The 22,526-nt window shown below is 36.2% G+C and overlaps 1 protein-coding gene across 2 annotated transcripts in view; it reads left to right on the forward strand.

Moving 5' to 3' along the window:
• The window catches only part of SEC62 (SEC62 homolog, preprotein translocation factor), a 27,155-nt gene extending 4,788 nt beyond the window's left edge, over positions 1-22,367 (forward strand). The window contains exons 1-8 of one of the 2 annotated variants that reach the window (XM_023737894.1): positions 7-1,372; positions 3,555-3,663; positions 4,533-4,638; positions 10,382-10,586; positions 10,785-10,877; positions 11,729-11,789; positions 15,546-15,665; positions 17,730-22,367. In XM_023737894.1, the coding sequence (XP_023593662.1) occupies positions 1,370-1,372; positions 3,555-3,663; positions 4,533-4,638; positions 10,382-10,586; positions 10,785-10,877; positions 11,729-11,789; positions 15,546-15,665; positions 17,730-18,202 (1,170 nt within the window). In that variant the 5' untranslated portion in view covers positions 7-1,369 and the 3' untranslated portion in view covers positions 18,203-22,367. Of the gene's footprint in view, positions 1-6; positions 1,373-3,554; positions 3,664-4,532; positions 4,639-10,381; positions 10,587-10,784; positions 10,878-11,728; positions 11,790-15,545; positions 15,666-17,729 lie in introns of those variants that run through there. The other variant, XM_012557587.2, reaches the window with a different exon arrangement.
• Positions 22,368-22,526: the final 159 nt, after the last annotated feature.

The raw sequence follows: 22,526 nt of genomic DNA on the forward strand, positions 1-22,526 counted from the left end.
GGAGCGATATTTGATGCAAACAAGTTCAAGGTAGAAAAATAGCTAATTCTTTTACTTTTTCTAGTGAAGCATAATTTCAGATACTCGTGTCCCATCAAAGCTGGTAGTAAGGAATATTTTGTCACATTCCCTTCTTGGATTCACTTTACTGGCCCCTGAAAACTAGAAGTGAGCTACATGTTTATTGACATATAATTTTCATGATTGAGATTCTCAAATGAAAGTAATCCCAGTCCAAATTAATGAAAAATTTAAAAATAAAGAATTTTAAGAACTACAGTTTTGTAACTTTAAGGACATACAGTAACTGTATACAGGCTAACAAAGTGTTGCTTCCTAGAAGGTTTGATTTAGAATCCTGTTATGAAATTTTAGAGTTGCAAAGGATCTTCAAATATCTATTGAACAATTTTTTTTTATAGTGGTAAAATGTATATATATATATAATTCATTGGCACTGTGTTCATCAGGTTGTACAGCTATCACCACTTCCATTTCCAAATTATTCCACCACCATTAACAAACTCAATTTCCTCCTGAGTAAAGACTGGATAGAGTAATTTTAAGAATTCCTCTAAAGGAATTCTGTAAGAAATGGTAACCCTTATTTCATTGTCGTATTTGATTGGTGTATTCTGTAGTAAAAATAGCATTTGTTAAACAATTTTAACGGTGTTCTAACCAAACTTTTGATTTAAGTAATTTTGGATTTTGAGTTACAGCAGTGAAAATCTTGGTATTTGGGTGCAAAGAAAGGCAACCTAGCCTCAAAACTTACTGACTCTTAAGCTGCTTCTTTCTAAGACAGGTGAGCTCATTCACTGAGCTAAAAAAGTTCTCTTCCTTTGAGGTATTGATTGTTTTTCTTTTATTAGTAGGTGCTACTGTTCCCAGAAGGCCTTCACTTCCTGTTAGGAGGCTTCTCACCACACACCTGTTGCCGTCGAGCCGATTCCAACTCATAGCGACCCTATAGGATAAATTAGAACAGTCCCATAGGGTTTCCAAGGAGTGGCTGGTGGATTCAAACTGCCAACCTTTTTGGTTAGCAGCCAAGCTCTTAACCACTGTGCCGCCAGGGCTTCAGAAGGCTTCTAGAATTATGAAAACATTCTGAAGACCTGTTCAAGTCAAAAGTGAACAAAGAGGGGAAACAGTATAGCCTAAACAGGAAGGAAGGAAGACTGTTTTATACCCCAGAATCAGGCTGCAGCAGGGGAGCAGTGAGAGTGAAGACTCATGACAGGATTTCCTATAAAACCAGCTTTCCCTGGTCACGTTCTTGCTGCTCTAAGACAATCTTCATGGCTCCAAAGCCCCCAGCAGATGCACAAAAATTATGTAATTTTCATCACAGTCAGTCTACAATATGGTAATTATGTTAAGTGTTTCTTAATATTTCACAAGGGAAAATAACTTCAAGAAGGAGCAAGGAAGATTTCAGTTCTTATACCACTATCTTGATAGAATTCACTGCCCTTCATTTTCTAGTCCCAGTTTAAAGGGAGATTAGGGATACCTTAAGAAAGTACCGGGGGAATAGGTAAATCTGTACCTAGTTGGGAGAGATTATCCAAGTCCATGTTTTCTGGGTCACCTCTGTTCTTTGTTGTTTAGTAGCACCTTTACCAAGTTCTAGGAAAGAGTTTAGCGAACTTGAAGTTAATTGTTAACATGAAAGGTAAAAATTTTGTGAATTCATGTAGTATCATATCCCTATTGTATGATCAACTTGCAGTTTTTTATGTATTCTAATATTTAATCAGATTTTACATATGATAACCTCTATCAACAATTAATACAGTAGATTAGTACATTTATGCCTGTGTTCAGTAAATGGTTTAATTGTTAGTAAGAATGTAAAATGTCATGCCTGAAGTTGATGTGATTGTCTTTTCCTCAGTCACCATTCTCCCAGATTTCCTTTCTGTTATTAAAACCTTTCTTTTGATCCACCAAATCAGAAATCTGACATCTTTTACTAAGCCATTTCTTTCATCCTTTTTCATCGAGTCCTGTGTGTTTTGCCTCTGAAATATTTCAAATATCCACATTTCCTTCTCTCCTATTGCTAACATGTATCACAACACATCTTAATTGGAACTACAGCAGTAGTCTTGTAACTTCCTGGTGGTCATTCTGCTACTTAACAGAGTAAAATTGAAGGCTCTTTAGTCCCGTAACACAGGACCAAGTAGCGTTTTGTTCCCTTGTGCATGGAGTCACATGAGTTGGGCCAGGGCCAACAGCAGCTAACAACTTACACATGCTTACGTAATTAAAGACAGTACTTTTGCTTCAGCAGCTTAGAGCAATAAGACATCTTTTGAAAGTGTATACCTTGGATGTATACAAATGTGGACTGCCTTGCTTTCATTTTCTTCGGTACATGCATGGTGGGGAGAATAAGTACACAGGAGGAATTGTCAGGTCATTCTAATGAAGTTTAGAATGAAAGGGAATAAATGAAAGTAAAAGAAGACATGAATATGGTGGTTGATAGACTCAATGAAGAAAGTAATAGAAGAAAGGAATGGTTGGGAGAAAAACAGGGAAGGATTAAAGCAACCTTTCTAAAATTACTATTTATTTTAATCCACTTCTATTGAGTAGTTCTTCAAATGAGATTGCAGTTTCTCTGCCTATTGTATCTTTTCTTTTTATTTCACTCGTGAAAGAAGAGAAAGGTGAGGAAGGAGTCTCAGATAGTATCTGGGGTTTGCAACCACAAGGGGACAGGAAAGGGAATAAAACTTCAGCGTCTGGGATACTAGTTTTTATGGCTACCACATATTTGGTTCATTTGAGAACTTCTCCTATGGTCTGTTGTCCATTTTTCAGGGTGCATAGCTTTAGATGTTGTTATTTAACATATATTTATGGCACCTGCTTCTTCTTGGATGTTTGTGCAGTCTCTGTTGGCAACCTCTTATCTTTTTAATTACTGCTTTGACAAAAGTGAAGATGAACTGGTACAAAGTAGTTATTTACCGTACTGGAAAAACAACTGAAAATAAGTGCTGTATAGCCGAGGAAAAGAGGCAAGCAGACTTTGGCCCTGTCAACTTATATTTGAAAAACATACAGTTTAATTAAATGCCCATTCCTTCTTGTGTATATATTTCTAGGCCTGCTCCAGAGAAGCTTGACGGCAAGGCCTATACAGTAAGTCCCTGGGTTACAAACGAAAGTCTAATTTATGGACAACTTCACTTTGCCCTTTAATGTTATGTAAATTTGCCTTCACTTTGGAACAATGGAACTAACCCCTACTCGCAGCAAATTCTTTCTTCATCACGGTCAACTTCACTTGCTGCGTGTGCAGCTTTTAAATCATTGAAAAAAAAGTAAGGCTAAATAAGAACTGTATGCACCTGTTCCGACTTACCTACAAATTCAACTTAAAGGCAGACTCAGGAATGATCTCATTCGTAACCCAGGGACTGCCTGTACTCTACTTGAAAAGATTTATAGAACAGATCTATAAGTTTTTTTTTCAGTGCATGAATTTCTCAAGTAAATAATTACACTAAGTTAATATTCTTATTTTGCAGGAAGTTGGTGAACCGTCTAAAGAAGAAAAGGCTGTAGCCAAGTATCTTCGATTTAACTGTCCAACAAAGTCTACCAATATGATGGGTCACCGGGTTGATTATTTTATTGGTAGGATTATTGATAGCAGTAAAATCATTTGTGTATATCTTGTGAAGACACCTAAATTTGGGATTTTAGAAGTTTTTATAGTACTTTCTAGTGTAATTGTTGAAGCTGAGTAATAGGCATATGGAAATTTATTATCCTCTTCTTTTAATGATTGAAAATTTCTGTAATAAAAAGATAAAAGTGCCTTCCAATAACACATATTTGTTGAAAAATTTTAAAATGGGATTTATTTCCACTGTTAATACTACCTTTGTTCAGATAGTATGTGTACTTAAAGTTAATCTTTATAAAACTGGAGTAGAATTCAGTGTGAAACTACACTTCAGTCTGTTGGAACCAACTTAGAAGCTTTGGTTCTTCACATTGTCCAGCTAACCTCATTATAAGTTGATGTCATCTATAATGGAGCCCCATAGCTTAAATGATGGTTGAATTTGCCTATTTCACCAATTAAAATTGAATTGCCATTCTGGAAAAGAAATTCCTTTATCTTCTCTTTGGTGTTATCATTGGTTTTGATATTCACTTAAAAAAAAAAAGTAGACATGCCACTCTCTTCAGATCTAATATATTTAGCTATCTCTAGTAATAGCAGTAAAGAGCCCTAGTGGCTCAATAATTAAGTGCTCAGCTCCTAACTCAAAGATTTGTAGTTTGAAGCCACCCGGTATGGCTCCTCAGGAGAAAGACATGGCAATCTGCTCCCATTTAGATTATAGCCTAGAAAATCCTAAGGGGGCAGTTCTACTCTGACATGTGGGGTCACTATTTATTTTCTGTTGCCAGAATGTCGAAATGTGCTTTATATAATTTGAATTTGATAGGCATGAATTGCCAGGTATACTAAATGTAAAATAATTTATTTTTAGCTTCAAAAGCTGTGGATTGCCTTTTGGATTCGAAGTGGGCAAAGGCCAAGAAAGGAGAGGAAGCTTTATTTACGACCCGGGAGTCTGTGGTTGACTACTGCAACAGGTGGTGTTTATTTCTTAGCAAGAATAACATAAATAGTAATTTTAAATTACATTCTGCATATTGAGGCTCCTTAACTATTTTCATCATTAAATGTAGTGATATTGCAGTATAGCTAATGCATAGCTTTTACACGTAACTTGTATTTTTTCAGTACCTCTGAAGATGTTTTTATTTTTGTGTTTGAATATTATAGTTTTTAACTGTGATTTTTATTTTTCAGTTCCATTACATTTGTACATTTGCCAGGCTGACATTTAGAATTCTCTGTAGGGTAAGCAATAAAAATCATACACCAGTGCCTACAGTGATCAAGAGTTCTTTTCTAGAGCAAATGGTTCGGGTGTCTTTTTCCCCAAACCTTTGGCAGGGATTCCTAGTAAATGTTGTTCCCGGTTTTTTAGTGCCTATTCCCTGAGCTTTAAGCCAGACACCCTTCTCTGTTTGCTTGTTTAATGATTGCTAATGCAGTACCTCCTTGTAAAATTAAGACAGCTGCACCATCTACATTGTCTTATCTTGAGGATTCCAAGGTGAAGTAGAGACAGTTCAGTAATATACCTGGTTTTCATAATAGGTACTCTTCTTAGGGAAAATCTCTGGTGAGCGGTGTGCCTAAAAGACAAAAATCACTTTCTTCTTCCTTGGAAAGAACTATGCTGATTTTTATTTATTTTTTTCCCCTTGGTTTATTTAATAATACTTAAATAATTAAATTTAATGGATATTAACTAAGTTTTGTTTTCATAATGCTGAAACTTATATTTAGTGGGAATTGAGATTTTAGGTTATCCTATGTGTTTGTTAGGGAGGTATACGTAGCATTTACTAGTACTTTGTTTAATGGCATTTAAAAGTTTAATCTCAGCCACATGAGGGAACCCTCTAAAAATCACTGTTTCACAACCTGGTTTCTTAAACTGTGAAATTAATTATCAAGTATTTCTTAAAGTTCTTAGTTGCCAAAGACTGGAAGCACAAATGGACCTTTCAGAACATAAGTTTCATTGTTGGACTAGGGATGAGCTAACAGTGGTACAGTCGATGTTTGCCTTTCCTTTATAGCAATTTGTATAATTAGAATTAACCAAAGTGCAAACTTTCTCCTCTCTGCTTGTCTCAAAGTAGATTTATATTTATGTATCCTGCAAAAATAAGAGATGCTACAAATGCAGAAATGGAGGCACAGAGAAGTTGGGTAACTTGTCCACAGCCTGTGCCCAGATCACAGAGGAAGTAAGTGGTGGAGCCAGGATTCTAAATCTAGCAGTCTGGCTTCAAAGTCCATGCTTTTAACCACTGCACTGTACTATCTCCATACGTGTCAGGTTAATCTGCTGTGTGTTCTTTCTGCATTAAAATAAAAGGGAGACGCATAACTCAGAATAGCTTCTCAGACAGCCACAGAGGCCCCATAGTAGCTAGCTCTCATGAGTTCTTGCCCTACCACAGACACAACCACAGCCATTTTCTTAAGCTGCTAAGTGAGCTCAAGGGAGTCTGAGGAAAAACAAAAGAAAGCAAGTAAGTGTAGGATGATACACAAAATAATATTTTCTAATCTGTCTAGAACCAAATGTTTATCTTTTTATAGTCTGTTTCAAGTACAAATTCTTCACCCTTATATCTTAACCATCCAAGCTCTTGTGTGTCTTCACATCATCAACCCCTAGTCCTCACTCATGCATATGCCACACCCATTCTCTCATCTGGTCTTTCTTTGATCATAGCCTGCCACTTCCCCTGAATAGTTCTCCCTCTTCTATCCTGCCTGTCTGTAAATATTACAAACACATCCCTCAAGTCCCACCTCTGCCGGGTCCTCCAGCCCACGTTAATCTTTGTATCTCAAGTTCCGCTGAATTTATCTAGTTTATTGCCTACAGTTTGACCTTTAACTATTTTAGAGTTGTTTCATTTAAGTTAATTTTTTCAGATTTATCTGAAGACTGTTGTAGGACTGTTTTGTACTTTATTGTAACCACACAATTAGTATAATGTGGGCACTTGATAGAAACTCACCATTGCCACATGGTGAAGTCCCCAACACATGTCTGGCATTCAGTAAATGTTTCTTAAATCAGTAAAAAAACAAAATTTAAGAGATGAACGAAAAGTATAGATGTAATTTAATGACTTATCAAGCTGTTTTTCAATTTATTAATTCAACAATCAAATCTAATACCTACTGTATTCTAGACACCAGGAATACAGGTTGACTGCAGCTTGGTCCCTGCCTCAAAGCTCATTCTAGTCTATTGGGGAAGGCAGATACATAACTAATTACAATGGAGTGGTATATGCTCTGTAAGGAGTCATATTATGGGAGGACATAGATGAAGAACCTGTCAAGAATAGCTTCACAAAGAAAATGTTTTAATCAATTCTTGAAACATAAATAGGCAGACAGGAGGAGACATGACATTCATGCATGGCAAAGGGCACAGAACATAGAGAGAGGGTAGTGTGAGTGGCTTTGTGAAAATGTTAGAGAGCTTTGTGTAAGTGATTTGTATCTCATGCATTTAAAGCCAGATAGGGGCTCTGATTTGATTACAAAATTAAATCATGTTGATACGACTTTTCTAGACATAGAATGAGTTGAACTAGACAGTTTCTCTAAAGACTACTCAAGGAATAAGTCAGTGGTTCTACTTGATACAGAGTGGAATGATGCTTTAATGTAATGATTCATGAAGCCAAATATGTGTGTATATTCTGTAAGTATTAATGAAATTCAGAAGATGTTGCTGTTTAACAATAATAATAATGGCTAACATATGCCAGACACATACTCTACAAACAGCCCCTATGAGCTAGATGCCATTAGTAACCCTATTTTAGAAATAAAGAAACTAAAATAACTTAACCAACATCACACAGCTAGTTAAGTGGTAGAGGTAGTATTTGACCCTTCCTGAATGTGAAAGTTAACATTGACTTTTCTTTCCTGGAGATGGGGCAGCTATGCAGGAGGGGTGACAGAAGCAAATGGTCCTGCTGGTTCTGTGCCATTCTGTATCTTTCTACTCATGAGGGAAGAGGCTTTTTCCACCTCTGAGAAGTTGTATGATTTTTTAAAATTATCTCTTTATTAAAAACATAAATAATTTTTCTACTACAGTAGATTAAACTTTGCATATGTAGAAAGTGATATAGAAAATCGTAGATAACCACATTTCCATTTGATAATATATGCTTCCAAGTATCTGTAGTTTTCTGTAGTTTCAAGTGTGCATGTAGTTTTAATATACTGGATCTATAATATGAACTGTAGTTTGAAACAGTGATATTTCAGTTAACATACAATGAACAGTAAGTATTTTTTATATACAGTATTGCGGTAGTAATAAATGTTCGGAAAATCACATGCATGCCAAAAGGGGGTACATTAAAATACAATTATTAAAATTTTTCAAAACATTCTGAAGTAGAATAAGAAAGGGAATAGCCAGTGTGAAAGCTCTTGAGGTGAGCATGTGAAATAAAATAATTGCTAAATAGAGGGAAGAAAAATGTCTTTAGAGAGAAATTAATGAAATTAGTAGTACATAATGTTTTTGTTTAGCCAGTATATTGTGAATTTTTTTATTTTTTGCTTTGTGAGTCCTTTTCAGAGTCCAGAAATTCTACTTCATGTAATTAATTGTTCATTACTCAACTGAAGATATTTTCATTATAGTAGAAGGCTGAATGGTGCAGTGCATTGAGAGAAAAAAATAGCATTAGAAAGATAGCTGAAAAGAAATGATTTGGATCAGTCAAATTATGGACACAGTTTTACGTGTTCCTTTTGTATTTGCTCTTGAATTTGAAACTTTAACAATGGAAGCTGAGTCTTGATTACTGTTAATGAGCATAGAGAGAAGGTTGACATGAATAACCCAACCGTATAGTCTCTCATGCCTAAATTATGTAAAAATGAAAATTATGTTGAGTATCACTGAGTAGACTACTTCTACATAGTTATCTATAAAGTTGCCTTTAAAAGAAGAGGAAGGAGCATCTCTAAGTAACAGAGAAAGCAAGATACATTTTCTTGCATCCTCACTTTATGGTCCTAGATGTCTGGAAGGAGAGAGCCATTCACACACTGAAGATCACCTGACTACTCTGGGTATAAGCTTTTGGAGGGCTTGGGAAAGTTTTGAGTCTCCCTTTGGTTGTGCCCAGCATACTTCAGTGAGTAGTTTGTAGGCTACTCTAGCCCTCCATTCATGTACTCAGACTTTTACTTTTTGTTCAATCTTGTATTTTTTACCTACTGCAAACCTGGTACCATCTTAGAGTATTCTCTTAAAATACTATTCCCTTGGCTTTAATAATACTGTTGTCTTCTAATTTAATAATACCACTATTTCTAATAACTAATTCTCTAGTTATACTTCAGTATTATTGTATCATAAATTCACTATGTTGTCATCTCCTGCCTTCTTTCCTCCCTTCTTTGCAGTCTTTGTCTTTCAAAACCTAGCTGAGATTCTGCTTCTCTAGGAATCCTTTCATGACTGCCTCTACCCATTCTCCCAAACCTTGAGGTCACTATGTAGCTGAAGGACAGTGGAGCACAGGTCTTGAGGATGCTATGATGATGAAATGTTTCCTTTTCTGCTTCTGAAGGAAGCAGAAGGGAAGGATGAGGGAAGTGCTACTAGCTTTGAAATCTGGGTAGTGAGGAACTTGATCTCTTCTCCATCCCGTTTGATGAAACTAAGTTTCAGGGATGATCAGGAAAGAATCTAGTAGTATACTTTATTCTTATTGGTATGGACAAAAGTCCCATTCTGGATAAACCAAAAACCAAACCTGTTGCTGTCGAGTCGATTCCAACTCATAGTGACCTTATAGGACAGAGTAGAATTGCCCCATAGGGTTTCCAAAGAGCGCGTGGCAGATTCGACCTGGCAACATTAGGTTAGCAGCCGTAGCTCTTAACCACTACGCCACCCGGGTTTCCGCATTTTGTATAGGTAAAGTGAAATCGTGTTTCAATAGAAATTGGAAATAATACATTTAAAATGTTTCTTAAAGTTGCAGGTTATTATAAATATAGGTAAATAAGTTGATGGGTACTAGATTTTATAGTAGATTATGATCCATAGGCATAAATTCCAGAAGTTCTAATTCTTCTATTTAAAAAAGAAATAAAACCATTAGGCAGATTGTTTTGACTGCAGAAAAAAGAACCTGTATACTGTTACCCTAACATAGTCCCAATACTGATCTGTTAGCGTACAATCATTCTTAGAAGTTCCTTTCCATCTTTTCTTAGACATCTTTTTAATATAATTAGAATTATTAGCGTTCCTGTAAATTCATGTCCTTTTTTGTCTTAGTGTATGTTTTCAATAACCGTATTTTGAATTTTCCTTCTAATTCAAAAAAAATAGTTACTTGAAGTGTAAACATTCTTAATCCTTATGCATATGTCCACTTCCATAGGGAAGTGACAGTTTATGTTGATAGCAGCAAATGTATAGAAGAGTCAGTTTCATGCTAACCTGATTAGTATTAGGAGTGTGTGTGTGTTTTCAGGAAAAAAAAAATTGTCTTATTTAGAAGTTTTGTTTTGTTTTTAAGTAGTAGTAAGGTTGAATATTTGTCCATGGACTTAATGTCAGTAATTTCTCTTGTGAGTTGCCAATTTGTCTTCCTTTGCTCATTTTATTGGTGTTTTCACATTTTTCTTAGTCTGTATCTATAAAATTGATAGGGAATATAATGTCATTTATCTTTTGTTTCCAAGGCTGTTAAAGAAGCAGTTCTTCCATCGAGCACTAAAAGTGATGAAAATGAAATACGATAAAGACATAAAGAAAGAAAAAGAGAAAGGAAAAGCCGAAAGTGGAAAAGAAGAAGATAAAAAAAGCAAGAAAGAAAATACAAAGGAAGAAAAGATGAAGAAGGAAAAAGAGAAAAAGAAAGATGGTGAAAAAGAAGAATCCAAAAAGGTGGGCTCAACTAAAATTAAGTAAAAATCAAAAATCATTACTTATAAATGATTATTATAAATGATTATTATAAAAACCATAGTTGAGAATTATTATTTCTGTGTCACATATTGTTAGTAAGACCTTTTTGACTATATGCATGTCATTGGTTTTTCTTGTTTGTTTTTCCTTTGCATAAAATAATGTTTGTTTTCATAGGAGGAAGCTCCAGGAACTCCCAAAAAGAAGGAAACTAAGAAAAAATTCAAGCTTGAACCACACGATGATCAAGTGTTTCTGGATGGAAATGAGGTGAGAGTATATAGACTATAACTAGAAATTCAGATTTCAGCAGGAGGTTTAAGGATTCTGTTCTCTTGTTTCACTAAGAACAGAAATAATTTATGTAAATCTAATCATGCACTTAAGTGTATAAAAGCTACTCTACCTTTTTCTCTTTTGTATATTTATGTAATTGTACTTTAGATGAAGGTTTACAGAACAAACTAAAAGCTGCTCTACTTTTAAAAACCAATATTTTATCTGAATTTAGATTTTTAAAAATAAGAGTCTACATCAGTGAGAATTAGGTTCAGCTGTGAGTGATAGGAAACCTGAAATAACAGTGACTTAAACAAAATAGGTACCTGTTTCTCTCATGTCAGTGGATTCTAGAGGTAAGTAGTACAGGTATAGCAGCTCTGTGGTGTCAGGGGACTGGGGCTGCTATTATCTTTTTCCTCTTTGTGAGGCTTCTAGCAGAGGTTACCCCATGGTCCAAAATGACTGCCAGCCTTATATCTGCATCCAAAGGAGAGAGGGAGAATATAGGACATACCTCTTTAAGGACACTTTCCAGAGGGTTGACAATTTCATTTTTGCCTGGATTCCATTAGAATCTAGTCATGTAGTCATGCCTACCTGCAGTGAAGTCTTGTAAATGGTACTTTATAAACTGGGTGGTCATGTGCCCAGGTAAAATGTAAGATTTCCATTACTATCCGAGAAAGAAGGGCAGAATGGTTGATGGGTCACCAGCCAGTCTCTGCCACTTAAGAAAGAGGTTAGAAGTGACTCCTATAGAGGATCTAAAATAGAACTAAGCTTCACTTTCTAATGTGACCTGAGAACGTTTAAGCAGTAAGGCTTCTTGATTCTTTTAGGTGTTTGTGTGGATCTATGACCCAGTACACTTCAAGACATTTGTCATGGGATTAATTCTTGGTAAGTAACAGAATGTGGGTATCTTTTAAATACAATCTCGGAAATTTAGAGAGGAAAATAAAAACTCAGAAGTCATAAAGAAATATAGTGACTAATAATCAAATGATACTTAATCTCACTGACACTAAATATAAGTCAAAACAACAGTGATTAAGAGGATTACAAAATTTGATAGTTATCAGTCTTAGAGAAGATCTTGGGAAAAATCAAGACTAACAATTGATGGATTGCTAGATGATGTGGATAACACATCCGTTGTTTGTTTTTATGGAGGGCAGTTTGAAAATTTATTTCAAATACCAAATACACCTACTGCTTACTTACCAACTATCTCATTATCTGACATTTAGCATTTACTACGATAGTAAAAAATCTATTATCCAGCTGTTTTGTGCATTAATGAGGCAGTGGGCATGGCAGCAATGGCGCTGAGTGTCCACTCCCTCAAGGAGGGTCTCCAGGTGGCCTCCTGAAAGCTGGGTTGCCCTCCGCTCCCTCATGCATCCAGCTGCTGAGTAGGACCTTCCTCCTCCCGTGGCCCAGGTCTCTGGGCAGACGCACAGGCAGCACTGAGCCAGCAGGTACCTGTTCTGAGTTTCCACCTCCTATGCAGCCTGAGGCTCTGCAGCTCACAATTGCTGTGAGGTGAGAAGGGAGGAAGGAAGGAGGCATTGGAGAGGGTGTTGGAAAGAAATGCATGCTTGTGAGAGTTAAATGACATTCCAGAGTGAGCCAAACTGAGCCTGATGCCTCCACCTCGGTGGGGATGGGTGTTCTACCAGGCTCCCAGTGCCCTGCCGTCACAGGAAGCCCTGAGCCTTGGTGACTCACCATGCCTGGAGGGCAGGGGATAGGAGTGGAGCCCTGGAGGTGGCTTCGCAAGGGAATCTCTGACCCAGCACCGGAGGTGGTGAAGTGGTTAAGCTATATGCACAGCCAGGCTTTATCCAGCTTTGTCTCCTCCAAGCGTCTTCGGCAGAGGCATAATCCAGTAACTGGACTCATCACAGTGATGAGCACATCAGTAAATCTTAGATGTTATTGTTTCTGTGACCATATTTTCTAAATAAAGTCGGACAAATGGATGGTCTGAAAACAAACAAAACCCTCCATTTTCGCATAACGCTGATTTTTGCATAACGATCTAGTCTTTGGAACCTAACCACGTAAGTGAGGAGTGGGTGTGCTTGTGTGCGCGCGCGCACTCTTTGACCCAGCATTTCTACTTCTAGAAATTGAGCCCGTTGTTATACAGATACAGAAAGTATCTATTCAAGAGTGTGCGTTGACATATTGGAAAAATACAAATCCCTCAGTAGAATATATATCAGGAAAGTAATTTAGCAAATAATCTTTAAAATTTTAAATGCCTGTACCTTTGGCCTGGAGTCCGTGGGTGGTACAAATGATTAAGAGCTCTACTACTAGCTGAAAGGTTGGCAGTTTGAATCTACCCAGAGGCACCTCAGAAGACAGGCATTTCAGTGTGCCTCCAAAAGGTCACAGTTTTGAAAACCCTGTGGAACATAGTTCTACGCTGACACATACGGGTTTGCCACAAGTCAGAATCAACTCGGCAACTAACAACAACATACCTTTGGCCTAACAATTCCATTGCAAGGAATTTTCTCATGCTGTACTCACATAGTTGCACAAATGGTCTTATTTGTTGCAAGTCGCAGGGGGTGTTTGTTGTAGTATTGTCTGTAAAAGGATAAACTAGATTTTTCTTTCTTCAAGTGTTTCTAGGATGTAACTAGAAACACTTGAAGGCCCTCAATAGAATGATGAAAATAAATGATAGTACAATTGTACGAGGAGCCCTGGTGGCGCAGCGGTCAAGAGCTTGGCTGCCAACGAAAAGGTTGGCAGTTCGAATCCACCAGCCGCTCCTTGGAAACACTCTGGGGCAGTTCTGCTCTGTCCTTTAGGGTCACTATGAGTCAGAATCAAGTTGACGGCATATAACAACAGTTGTACAGTGGAATACCACATATCTTTTGAAGAAGTAGGTAATAGAGTTAAAACTATTTGTAGCTTAATTATACCCCTCCCAAATAGCTAATACTTATCCATCACTTACTATGTATTAATCCCTTTGCTAAATATTTTACACGTGTTGTTTCATCTCATCCTCACAACAGCTTTTTATTATTAGGTAACTTAGCCTCAAAGGGGTTAAGTAACTTGCCCAGGTAACTCAGCTTATAATTTGAATCCTGGTCTCACTTAACTCCAAAAACCTAATAACCGTGCTTCTAATTTCTGTGTATTTATTCTCTTTACATGAGTTATTGGTAATAATTATTCTTCCATGTGGCCCCACCTTGATTTAAAAAAAAACAAAACCTGGAGGTACTTGTATATGGTTTCCCTGACTCATTATCAAACGGCCGTCTGTGTCAGCATCACCCGGTGAGCTTTTTAAGTCAAGCTCCCCCTCAAAATCTCCAGGGGAGGGGCCCTTGGAATCTTTTTGTGGGGGAGGGGCCTAGGTTTATTTCTGTAACCTCCCCCCGCCAAGTAATTGAGATATACAGCCCAAACCTTTTAACAAGTTTGATCAGCTCTTACTTATTTTCTCAGGAGGCTGCTGACGACAACGGCTAGATTTATTAATTATATGTGAGGCTTTCTAGTTGTAATTCCTTCATTCTGTGCACAGAAATGAGCTCAGTCTCTTCTAATTTCAAAGATGTATAGTTAATTCTTCAAACAGTAGAAGAATCTTAAGATACAAGACAATCTTTAATCAAAAATATTATTTAAAACTGCTCTTTGAAATCTAAGTTGTTTGTAATCTGTCGATCTAATATTTTGGTTTTGTTCCTTTAAAAAGTAATTTGTACAACTTGTCCTTTGCAGTTTGGCTTTTGTATTAGGTCATGAACTGAGTCCTAGAGTGATTTTTAGCAGACTAATATAGAAAAAGCATAATTTTGAAATGAAAGGAAGTCCCCTGGATCCTGTGTTGTTTCACTCTTTTAAGTAATTCAGTAGACAGATGTCTTACTATTCAAAACATAAGGTGGACATTGCATGAAAACAGCTGTAGTTGATAATTTAAGGAGATAGTTTAGCACAGTTAAGGAGTAATTTATACTACAAAAATCCTAACCTAATTTAAGAGCAATGTTGTTATTGTTGGGTGCCGTGAAGTCAGTTCTGGCTCATAGTGACCTTATGTGCAACAGAACAAAACTCTATCCAGTCCTGTGTCATCCTCACAGTCATTGCTATGTTTGAGCCCATTGTTGCAGCCAGTATCAGTCCATCTCTTTGAGGGTCTTCCTCTTTTTCACTGACCCTCTGCTTTACCAAGCATGTTGTGCTTCTCTAGGGACTGGTCCTTCTTGATAGCATGTCCAAAGTATGTGAGACAAAGTCTTGCCATCCTCGCTTCTAAGGCGCATTCTGGCTGTACTTCTTCCAAGACAGATTTGTTTGTTCTTCTGGTAGTCAATGGTGTATTCAGTATTCTTCACCAACACAATGTTTCAAAGACATCAGTTTCTTCTTTAGTCTTCCTTATTCATTGTCCAGCTTTCACATGCATATGAGGTGATTGAAAATACCATGGCTTGGATCAGGCACACCTGCACATTAGTTTGAACTATATGAGATTGCTAATAATTGACCTTTTTTTTTCCGTATGAAAGTGACTATGTTTCAAGCTCATATTTCAAAGTTTTTCCCCTAGGAACATGTATTGGTATTGCAGTTATGTAACTGTAACTTTGTCATTTGTTGTTCCAGTGATTGCAGTGATAGCAGCAACTCTCTTCCCTCTTTGGCCCGCAGAAATGAGAGTGGGTGTTTATTACCTCAGTGTGGGCGCAGGCTGTTTTGTAGCCAGCATTCTTCTTCTTGCTGTTGGTAAGTGTTGTTATTAGTAAAATTGACCTCAGTGAGGTGGGTCTTGAGCAGTTTGGACTCTCTAAATTCAAATTGTAATACTAATCTGGAGCTTCAGTAAAGCTTTATAGCAAAATTGTAGGCCAATCAAGAAGTTACACTAAGTATATGGACTTTTTGTTCAAATCCCCAAAAAATGACCCACACTTAAGGAGTGAGTATATGTGCTTGATTAGCTGTGATCTAATCTGAAGAAAAAGGATTTAATCTTAATCTAATGCACATAGATGTGTTTTAATTTAACTGTGGTGAAGACTTAAAAATATTGGCTGTGTTGCTTTTATAGAAGTCGTCATTAGTAAAACTTCCTTACATTTTGGCTTAAGAAGGCAAATGAAACGAGTTCTGGAGCAGTTAAGAAGTTGATCGGTTCATAAACATCAAACAACAAAACTTAAGTGAAGTTTTTCACGTTTCAGGATGATTGAGTTCTTTCATAACCAAAAGGTTGATAGATTTGATCACATAAGAATAAAAAACAAAATTAAAAAGTGAGCATCAAACTGACAGCACAGGCTAAAGATTAATACACTCATTTACTCATACTCATTGATAAGAGAAACTATAGGTCCCTAAGGTTGAATTGCAAAGGGCATGAAGACCCAAATCAGAAGAAGAAATAAAAATCAAATGACTAATAAATATATGAAGAATGCTCATCACTGCTAATCAGTAAAATTAAAATAATGAGGTGAGGTATTTTTCAATTTAAAATATATTTGCGTTTTCTGTTTCAACCACCAGATTCTAATGTAATGTACAGATATCTTTCAAAGTATTTGTATTCTCTCGTGAAAATAAAAATAGCTACTTTGTAAAAAAATCAAGGCAGTTACAGCCATTTCCTTTGAAATTTACCCAAGGGAAGATGATGGAAGAAATACAGATGAGCTTTTTTCAGTCTATATATAAACAGTGATATAATTGTCTTTAAAAACAAAATAAAAGCTGTAACATTCACATAATCACTCTGATCTTAAAAGGAAAAGTGCTTGCCTCTACACAACTAGCAAATTAAGAGAAAACTAAATTGAATTATGTGGTAACCCATTACTACAAACTTAATTTCAGCCTACTTAATTCCTCCATTATCTCACAGTTTTGTCATAATATATTGTTCAAAAAGAGTAACCTCGTAAACCTTATGGGTTTAAGGGATTTGGCTTTCATTAGCATTGTATTGTTTCCTAACATTGGGTGAGAGTTGGTCCTTAAATAAGCATATATTACAATTACCATATTAACAAAATTATCACTTTAGGAAATGTTCTCTTATTGTTCAGAAGTAGTTTTACTTAGAAGATAAAGTACTGTAAGATGGAAACTCACCAACACCGGCATCCTTTGTCTTAGCACCGACTTCTCCTTTAGGCACAGTGCTTCAGGCTCACAGTACTTTCAGGGACCCGTTGAAATGGTTTTATTTCTTTTAAAATCAGAAGAAAAAAATTACTATACTATTAATGTATACATAATAATGAACCTGGATTATATTTGACTTTATACCAATGCATTAAAGGTACAATTTTTAATTTTTTTTAGTGGAGGGAAGGGGCTGCCATAGGCAAAATTGCATAGGACCTAGGAACGTCATAATGCAGTCCTGCCTTTTAAGGGCTTATTTCTTAAGTTGTCCTTTATCCATTACTCACATATATTTTCTTTTTCTATATCAAGGTTTCATGAATATTTTCTTCCAGCTGACTGCTACGTTTTTTTAAGGATAACATAGCAAAGTACATAAGTGTATATCCATGGAAGAAGTTTACTAGTATAGTATATAAAGGTAATTTTTTGAGAGTAGCATGGCATTGTGTCCTCAAGTTCAGAGCAAGATGCTCTTTTCCTAGAATACTGTGATCCCTTTTATAAAACTAGTTAGGATTTAAATGTTCATATTTAAGATGCATGTAACATGCAAATAATAAACTAAATGTCTTCTCAGTTTTTTTCCCCAATTAACAGTTATTCCCTATCTGGGTCAGTGTTTGAATCATTCAATTAGAGAAACTTTTCTCCCCACAGCTCGTTGCATTCTGTTTCTCATCATTTGGCTGATAACTGGAGGAAGGCATCACTTTTGGTTCTTGCCAAATCTTACTGCTGACGTGGGCTTCATTGACTCCTTCAGGCCTCTGTACACACATGAATACAAAGGACCAAAAGCAGACTTAAAGAAAGATGAGAAATCTGAAGCCAAAAAGCACCAAAAGTCCGACAGTGAGGAGAAATCAGACAGTGAGAAAAAGGAAGATGAGGAGGGAAAAGTAGGACCAGGAAATAACGGGACAGAAGGTTCAGGTGCAGAACGACATTCAGACACAGACAGTGACAGGAGGGAAGATGACCGATCCCAACACAGTAGTGGAAACGGGAATGATTTTGAAATGATCACAAAAGAGGAACTGGAACAGCAAACAGATGGTGATTGTGACGAGGAGGAGGAAGAGGAAGACAATGATGGAGAAACAACTAAACCTTCAAGTGAAAAATCATAAACTTAATATAATTTTGGGACTGAATAAGTGCAAGAAGTTGGATTTTCTGTGTTGGCCGATCATCAGAATATACATGTGGTATTTGTAGCATCCTTTAAATCCATTTGCTGAAATGAATTTGACATCCACACAGTTCTATTTAGTCCTTCGTGTTACAGATTACTATCACTGGTACAGTCTAAAGCCATTAAAACAAGTTTTATCCATTTGATGATAATTTTACAGTAACCAGGTCTCATTCCTTTTGATAGTTACCAGTGATGCAGTTTCCATGATGACATTTAGATTAATGGTATTTTTGATAGTTGTATGGCTTTTTACTGTTAGACTAATCAGAATAACTTTAAAAAGGATAAAAGAAAGACCAGCATTGCAGATTATGTTTAGTTACGTAGCCATTTCACTGTTTTCTTTAAGATGAAATATTTAAACTCATTGTTCTCTTGATAATTAAACTTTTGTTTTTAATTTTATAAAAGTAACCAGGAAATTTCTTTTAAGATTCTGAGTTAGCAGAGTTCAAAAGCATTTTGTGGAAACATGCCAACTAGTAATAATGCAACAACAGTTTTAGTTTAGCTACAAATTCTCCTTTTCCAGCTTAGGAAATCCAAACTCATTTGTACATCTGATTCAGAGAAAGATGGTCATCTCCAACAGAGTGTGTGGTGGCTGTTTCCCTCCGTCCCCATTTCCTTGTCATAACATAAAATGTATTCTGTACATAATTTACAAATATTTTATTTTAATTGTTACTTATTATTTAGACATTTTCTCAACACTTAAAAATTTGTAAAATTAAAACTATGTAAGGGTATGTTTTTAGAGAAATGCGAGTTTCGATAACCCACAGAACATCAGTAATCAGTCTTTCTACAGCAGCTTCAGTTGTGTGCCAACATTCCATGTATTTCAATGAATAAAAACTGATCCTTATTAAATAAGAGCAGAGTTAAAGTAGCTGTTTGATGCCTTAATGTTCATTTTGATTTATTTTAAATCTCTACATTAAGAAATGGAGTACTGTATTATCAGACCAGGAGGCACTGCTGTGAAAGATAATTTACTGTTCTAAAATATCAATTTAAAATAAAGGACGTAAGAGAACCATTGGACTCTAATTGCTTTGACTAGTTTTGCAGTTCAATTTTATGTCTTGTATACCTTAGTTACAAGTTTTTGTTTTTTTTTTTTTGAAAAATCTTGTGTTTACTTATGAACATGTTAAGATCATTCCTTGGAGTTATATTCTTATGAACTGATACAATGAATATAAAATTATTTTCTTCCTTCAGTCACAGTGAGGGTATTTTGCTTTGTAGTTGAAATTGGTGGTGTGTGTAGGCTTTTATTTTTCTTTAGGCTGTTTCCCATCAAAGTGTTTTGACTAAAGATGTTAAATTTTTCTAATTGTGAAAAAATACATTTTCTGTAAATTAACACATTTTATTAAATGTGGTATAATTGCTTCTTTATAGTATTACTTGTAAGTGGACAGAAATGTAGCTATTCAATGTTAATGCAATTCTATCAAGGATATAATCAGATACAATCAGTCATTTTAAGAGTTTTTCCCTTGGCAAATGTTTATTAAGTGACTGGGTATTTTCCCCTCACATTTACAGAGCTCTGTTGCTGATTTCCACAGTAAAGGCATGTATGGTTATAGCTTGTGAGCCTAATCACCAGTAACAATAGCTCTTTTGGGGTATGAAAATGGTACCAGAAGTGTTTTTCATAAATAAATGGCTTGGTAAACCTTTGCTACTATGATAAATCAAGATATTCAGTATTTATCCTAAAGCTCTTATAATGTATGTACTGTGTTTCAGTCGTTTGGAGCATGGCAGTCAGGGTAATCAGCTTCTTATTGATGTTTGTAGATTCTTACAGAATGTTAGTATAAATTTGTATAAATATTTGGTGATTCCTGAGGGAGGAAATCAGAGATCTCAGCTCAGTGTCTGTTTTACTATTCAAGGTTGTGTACTTTAAACAAATACATAAAAATCAAAAGGCTGCCACTATCACAGCCTTCAGAAGAATAGGCAGCTGTTTTTGTTGGCTGACATTAAATATTCTTGTGCTAGCGCAGAATTGCTTAGATTAGTTAATGGAATAGTGATTTGAAAAAACTTTAGGTTTGCTATGCTACTGTAAGTAGAAGCATGAAGCTTTGGATAATGTAGGGTTTATTGTGGAGTGAGTATAAATGGCCTAACTAAGCAAGACTGGATTAACCAGAGGCTGAGTCCAGTTAGTAAGACTAATGCATGTGTGATGGTTCTTAAAATCAATGTATTAAACAGGATGTCTTTCGTTTTCTTTTCCCCTGGATTTTTACTTTTAATTTTCAAACTCTGAGTCTTTTCTAGACAACTTTAATTGAAAATAACCCATATTTAGAAGAATGCTATTCAGAAAGTAATACTAACAAACTGAAATTATGTAGTGCTGATGGGTTTTGGTGTGTTCCCCCTCTTTCTAGTTAACTGGTGACTATGGAAGAATCTATTTTCTTTGTAAACTGAATTTCCCTTTTTTGAATCTTACTACTGCTAGGAACTGGAAAACAGCAAGTATTTTACTATATTATAAAGCTCTCATATATATCTACCTTATCTACAGAATGGAATTGATTACTGATGATCCAATATTTGAGTAACATTTTAAATACCCAGTCTCTCTGAAAGTTTTCAGTTCCTAATTGTGTATACTAGATAATTTGCTTTTAATCTTCATTTCAGCAATATTTCATCTCTTTGTTGGCTCATTCATTCCTGCTTATTCACTCATTCCATATTACTGAGCACTTACCATGTGCCAGAATTTTACTAGGCACAGCCATGAATTAAAAAATAGTTTGCCTTCTTGGAGCATCAAGTGGTGCTATGGTAGGCATTTGCCAAATGTGGTGGATGTCTCTCATTTACCCTTCCAGATCCAGTCTCCAGATCACTCTCTGTCCCACAAGGCTGACCTGAATGGACCACAGCAATGGGCTCCTAGGCCTCCTGGCTTCTAGGTCAGTTTGACCAAGGAGTGTCCTGGCTAAAGATCTGAGGACCCTCAGGGTGTTTATGCTCTTGGCTGCCCTCAGTAGTCACCATGTCTCCCAAACTGCCCTTCACCACTCTTCTTAAAGTTACCACTTTCTGCTCTCTTCCCTTCTGGCCGAGGCTGATGTCCACTCAACTATTAGGCTTGAGTTGCTGAAGCTACTGTGCTTTCCTCTGTGGCTCCCCTACACACACACCTTTGTATACTATCTCCTCAAAATATCTTAAGACCACTTGTTGTTAGAACCTAGACTGATAAACTAAGGAGAAATTCCTAGTGAGGAGCTTACCTCTTGAACAGGTCCTTGTTACCAAACATTAGAAAGTATTTCCCAACCTTCTGTAACTTTCAGTTATAGCCTGTCCTAAGAGTTTTGATAACCAGAATATCTTGTTCTAATAGATGTGTATGCTGATAATTACAAAAGGAGATTAAATTGTTCTTTGGTAAGCCCCTAAACCAGTGTCCACAGCATTTTGTTGTGAGTTTCTGAGTAGATCCAAATGCATTTACTCCACTTTTCCCACCTAGCTTCTATGTCTTTTCCATCTGGATGAAATTTTCACCCTAAGAGGACATCTTTTCTCTGGTTGTAGTGTTAGGGTTGTCCAAAAGCCTTATGATCTGAACTCTTAGCAAGACACTAGAATGAAAGGACAGGGTGGGCTAAGTTTCTCTGGGGTGACATCATCAAACTTGGTCCATTACCTCATTTTACATGAATGCCTAGATCATTTCAACTTCTTTGTGCCATGGACCCCTCAGATTGAATTCAAGTGCAGAAAATACATGAGATTACAAAGGAAGCCAATTATATTGAAGTACAAGTTATCAAAATATGTACATTTGTGATACAGTAATATATGTGTGCATTACATAACCAGGTCCAGTGGGGGGGGGGGCTAATAATTGCTGTGACATTGAAGTAGCATAAACAATATTTTGACATCTTTACAACAACTGTAATATAAGGAAAATAGCTGATCAATTGTTGACAAAGTCACAGTTATTGCTTACACAACTGTGGATTGTCTGCATTTATAATTGAAGGAAATACTTTCAGTTATTGTCTAGTGAAAATAAAGATTTTTTTTTTCCCACCCAAGTTCATGTGTCCTCTGAATTTTATCCTTGAAATCCCTTAGAGGAAAATGTTCAGCATCCTACTTTGGTGAGTGGCGTCTGGGGTCTTAAAAGCTTGCAAGTAGCCATCTAACATACATCAGTTGGTCCCAACCGCCTGGAGTAAAGGAGAATGAAGAAC

The sequence above is a fragment of the Trichechus manatus genome, unplaced genomic scaffold (assembly GCF_000243295.1).
Source record: "Trichechus manatus latirostris isolate Lorelei unplaced genomic scaffold, TriManLat1.0 scaffold00110, whole genome shotgun sequence".
NCBI lineage: Eukaryota > Metazoa > Chordata > Mammalia > Sirenia > Trichechidae > Trichechus > Trichechus manatus.